Here is a 5413-nt window from a genome sequence, read left to right on the forward strand (position 1 = left end):
TAGTACCGGTTTGAGACACGAACCGGGACTAAAGGGCATCGCACCCTTTAGTCTCGGTTCGTGTCTCAAACCGGGACTAAAGGTCTAATCTTTAGTCCCGGTTTGAGAGACGAACCGAGACTAAAGGGCATCGCACCCTTTAGTCCGGGTTCGTGTATCAAACCGGGACTAAAGGTCTCATTTGAACCGGGACGAATGCCTTTAGCCGCTCGAACCGGGACTAATGCTCACATTTGTCCCCGTTTCGTAATGCAACCGGGACTAATGTGTATATTGAGCTGTGACCAATGCCCTGTTTTCTACTAGTGTTGGTTGCTTTTTGTTCTTTCGGTTGCTTGTTGATTGCTTGTTCATCTGATTTCTTGCTTAGATCAGTCTGCTCTCTATTTCAAACAGTTTTGGTCTGGGCCTATTTTGTTCAATAGGATAATTCTAGTGCACTAACTTATCAAATCGAAATAAATGAGTTCATTTTCTTTTGTTTCCCTTTTTCTAGGAACCTATTTTCTTGGCGTTCGATAGGACATATGTTTTGAGAAACATCATTTGGGGGGGGGGGGGGGTGGACAAGCGCCTCTGTCGCCATGGCATCCAGCAGTGGTCATCCATCACCGTACATAGGTCACGCGTTTGTAGCATAACCTGAGTCTCCGTAGTTTGTCCGGCTCAACATATCGGCCATAGTGTTGATCCCCAGATTCGCGCACAACATGTTGCATGATTGGTTCACGGAGGTTTACCTCCTTGCCATTGGAGATCGTTGCATGTGGCGCACCTTTCTTCGGACAGTCCGACATCTTCACATGGCCAAGAGCACGTGGGATACTAATTGTTTGTCAGCGACAAAAGTGTACTCACGCAATTAGCTGGACACATCAGAGGTTTTACACACTAGCAAACACAAAGCACACATGGAATTTGATGCCATGAAAACGTGCTACAGATTTTTATTTGGAATACAGAGAGAAAGAAGGGTCGTTGCACGACCGACCTAAACACACACCACGTTCCTAATGACTCGTGCCATCCCACGGATCAGATCGTGAGTGCATGATCTACGGCTCCACTATTATCACGTGTGATCCGATGTGCCATGCCATCGCATGACTCGGTTCACGACGCGGTAGAAACGGGAGCGACCCCAACCTGATACGTGGACTCGACGCAAACATGCTTGCTGTCGAGACCAACTCTCAGCGCACACCGTGTGCTTGCAGGCAGCTCTATGGCGCGTTATTTGGAACAAACAGATTGTAGGGAAAAAAAACCCTAGGGCATGGATCAGACCTCGATCCACAAAAACCCACATCGTGAAGTTGTCTTAGTGGATCTCGTCATTCTCCGAGTCAATCTCGTCATTCTCCGAGTCGGATAAGTGGTTGTCCACCTGCACGTGCCTAGCCTGCCATACCGTCAACCACAAACACCGCATCCAGATTCCGTTACATTCAATCATCACCCAGGCGGAAAAAACTGAAAACCTTGGAATTAAAAGTAGATCGAGTTCATACCCTCCTCATCTGGGCACGGCGGTACTTGAACCAGAGTTTGATATGCTGGGGCTCCACATGAAGCTAGCGACCGAGATGAGCGCGCTGGGTCTCATCAGGGCTGGAGCACTCCTTGAAAACACTGTACTTTTCAGAAAAAAGAAGATGAAAAAACCTTGAATACCGTGCACATGGATCACCATGAAAATATGACACGAAAAATAAGGTGTAGGAATGGTGCTTGATCAACCTCTCCAGGATCTGAATCTGGTTGTCAGTTAGATCCATTGTTACCAATTTCTCGCTCACTCTCCCAGGCTGGCTAGAGGAAGAGGAATTGGAGGCAGGAAGGTATCTTCGTACTGGATGCTGTGCGACCTCTGCCTTGCTCCTATTTATACACGAGAGTGTGGCGTTTCTCCTCTGTCACACTGCTGGCGCAAAGAAGCGCCAGTCTGTGTGACCTCTGGCTTAGTAGCAGGCTCCTAGACTGTCTCTCTTAATGGCTCCTCCTTTTTGGCTTCTTCCACCCTATATTGCTGACCGTCCGTCCCTGTATTGCTCATGATCTAAACACTCTTGTATTACTTTGCAGAGGGAGTAACAAGCAGTGCTTTCAGATTTAAACCATGTAATATATAGTTTCATTTAGCAGAATTTGCAAAGCACTTCAAATCAAACAACTTCAGAGTTTATGGACCTGCATCGGTACGAGCCCTACTGGGTTTGGATGCAACAAACAAATGCAGAGTGACCTGAAAATGGCCGGTGACCTGTCTTGAGTTCGTAATTTCTCCCCTCCCACAATTACCATTGTTCCTCTTGTAGAAAGGGAGATAATTGATCCTGAAGTTACGTCCATGTATTGGTTGTTAACCATTATAATAAATTCTGCAATATTTTAGCATGAAATTGACAGGTAGGCATTAATTTCCAGCCTCTTACTTATGTATGGATATCAAATTAATCAATAGTACAGGTGGGCCATTATGCTCTAAATCATAATATTCAAATTCTAAGTAAGAAAAGTAGCATAACAGTACCTGCGAGCCAAGAGCACCAATCGGCCTAGCAGACCCATAGCGCATACCGCAGACGCTCGCTCTAGGATCCTGCGCTGCCATCTACCGCCGTCCCATATTCAAGAGGGATCCTTGCACTAACCTTGCCAGGCCCAACTGCCGTTGACACCGCCACGACACCAGACAATGCCACCAGTCTGCGTGCATCCATCAACCCACCTCCAACGGCGATACTCCACCACACCATGCTGCCGAGACCCACCGTTTTTGATGCAGTAGATGCAACACCGCTCCACCTCTTGGCCCCTCCAATCAGTACCTACTCCTAAATAGTGCCCCCAGGAGAGAGAATGACACAAGTCTCCATTATCATCTGATCTGGGAGACCCAGATCATGGGTTTCCACGGAGCAGATGCCTCATGGAGGAAGAAGGGCAAGCCATCTGGAGTTGCCACCGAACCCAAACAGTGCCCACCCGCCTAACGAGCCATTTTCTTGGAGTTGTGTTGTTGTTCTTCAACATCTTTATACAGTGCCTTGTGTGCGTGTGTTGCGGTATGGTGTCGTGTTGTGTTGTCTGTGCTGAATTGTCTGATTTGTATATAAAGTGGAGTAGAAGTCTTATTGATAAACACTGAGATCAATTACCCAGTTGAAACTTGAAAGTGCATTTTTTGATTTTGACAGCGGAAGTCAGGGCCAAGGCCGACCTCATGCGCAGGAAAAGGGGCAAGCACACGTACATCCCACATGTACCCAAGCTTTTTTCTTCTTTTGGTTGCTTGTTGTTTGCTTGCGCTTAATCCTACGAGATTATCAATTGATTAATAAATTTGCTTGAATAATGCATTATCATCTGATTTCTTGCTTAGATCGATGTGCTCTCTATTTTCAAACAGTTTTGGTCTGGGCCTATTTTGCTCAATTGGATAATTTATGTGGACAAATTTATCGAATCAAAATAAATCAGTTTATTTTTCTTCTGTTTCCGTTTTTCTAGGAACCTATTTGTTGGCGTTCGATGGGACATATGTTTTCAGAAACCTAACCAATTAATTTACCAAATGCTAACCTTTACTTAATCATGTCCCAACCATTCCTTGTCGTTGGTTTTACGGCGAAGGGGGGGGGGGGGGGTGGAGCAGGTCTTTGGTTGCCATGGCATCCAGCGATGGTCATGCAGACGGCCATCGTCTTACAGAGGTCACACGCTTGTTGCCTAACCAAAGTCGTCGTAGTTCGTTCGGGTCAACATATCGGCCATTGTGTTGATCCCCAAACTCGTGCACAACATACTACATGATTGGTTCACCGCGGTTGACCTCCTTGCCATTGGAGATCGTTCCATGCCACGCACCTTTCTTCGGACTGTCTGGCATCTTCACATGGCCAGGAGCACATGGATATAATACTGAATGTTTTGTCAGTGACCCAAGATTACTCACGCAACTAGCTGGACACATCAGAGGTTATACAGACTAGCAAACCCAGAGCACACATGGAATTTGATGCCATGAATACTTGCTACAGATTTTTTTTTGGAATACAGAGAGAAAGAACGGTCGTTGCACGACCGACCTAAACACAAACAACCTTCCTAATGACTCGTGCCATCCCACGAATCAGATCCTGGGTCCAGGATCTACAGCTCCACTATTATCGCCTGTGATCCGATGTGCCATGCCATCCCATGACTCGGTTCACGACGCGGTAGAAACGGGAGCGACCCCAACCTGACACATGGACTCGATGCATGGACTCGACGCAAACATGCTTGCCGTCGAGACCGACTCTCAGTGCGTACCATCTGCTCGCAGGCAGGTCTATGACACGTTATTTGGAACAAACAGACTGAAGGGAAAAAACCTAGGGCATTCACTTAGTTTACATCAATGGATCAGCCCTCAATCCACAAACCCACATGGCGAAGTTGACTTAGTGAATCTCGTCATTCTCTGAGTCGGATAAGTGGTTGTCAACCTGCTCGTCCCAAGCCTGCCATGCCGTCAACCCCAAACACTACATCGAGATCCATTACATTACATCATGACCAGGTGGAAAAAACTGAAATCTTGGAAAAATTGAAAGGAGATCGAGTTCATACCCTCCTCATCTGGGCACGGCGGTTCTTGAACCATAATTTGATCTGCTGGGGCTGCACGCCAAGTTCGCGGCCGTGATGGGCGCGCTGGGTCTCATCAGGGTTGGGGCACACCTTGAAAGTCCTGCAGTTTTCAAAAAACGAAAAAGAAAACCTTGAATACCCTGTACATGGATCACCATGAAAATATGACACGAGAAATAAGCCATACGAAATGGTGCTTGATCAACCTCTCGAGGATCTGAATCTGGTTGTCACTTAGATCCATTGTTACCAATTTCTTGCTTGCTCGCTCACTCTCCCAGGCTGCCTAGAGGAACAGGAAGTGGAGGCAGGAAGATATCTTCGTTCTGGATGCTATCTGACATCTGGTTTGCTCCTATTTATACATGAGAGGGTGCTGTTTCTCCTCTGTCACAGTGCTGGCGCAACGTCTGTGTGACCTCTGGCTTGGTGCTGGCAGTCTCCTGGCCGGTCTCTCTTAATGCCTCCTAGTATTTGGCTTCTTCCACCCTATAATGCAGACCGTCCTTCCCTGTATTGCTCGGGAGCGCCAGCAGCAGAAACGTTGGCTTTGACTTCTGACAACCTCGGCGGGCTCGCTGGGTGGTCTTGTTGGTTTCTCTTTATGCCTCTCAGCGCCAGCAGTAGCGTGGTAGTACTAGTAAGTGATGCATTGTCAGAAGCGTATCAACAAATTCATTTTATCGGAAGTACTATTGGGTTTATTGACCTCCGATATAAGAACCAGTGCTTTCCGATTTAAACCATATAATCTATAGTTTTATTTAGCAGAATT

General features: G+C 46.8%; 1 protein-coding gene across 1 annotated transcript; it reads right to left on the bottom strand.

Moving 5' to 3' along the window:
- Nucleotides 1–4007: 4007 nt before the first annotated feature.
- LOC123141001 (homeobox-leucine zipper protein ROC8-like) lies at nucleotides 4008–4960 on the bottom strand. Its single transcript, XM_044560255.1, has 3 exons — nucleotides 4845–4960; nucleotides 4618–4738; nucleotides 4008–4532 (listed from the first exon to the last, which is right to left on the bottom strand). The coding sequence occupies exons 1-3, from the start codon at nucleotides 4880–4882 to the stop codon at nucleotides 4449–4451; spliced, it is 243 nt and encodes an 80-aa protein (XP_044416190.1). The 5' UTR covers nucleotides 4883–4960; the 3' UTR covers nucleotides 4008–4448.
- Between the last annotated feature and the right edge of the window lie 453 nt (nucleotides 4961–5413).

The sequence above is a fragment of the Triticum aestivum genome, chromosome 6D (genome assembly GCF_018294505.1).
Source record: "Triticum aestivum cultivar Chinese Spring chromosome 6D, IWGSC CS RefSeq v2.1, whole genome shotgun sequence".
NCBI classification, from domain to species: Eukaryota; Viridiplantae; Streptophyta; class Magnoliopsida; order Poales; family Poaceae; genus Triticum; species Triticum aestivum.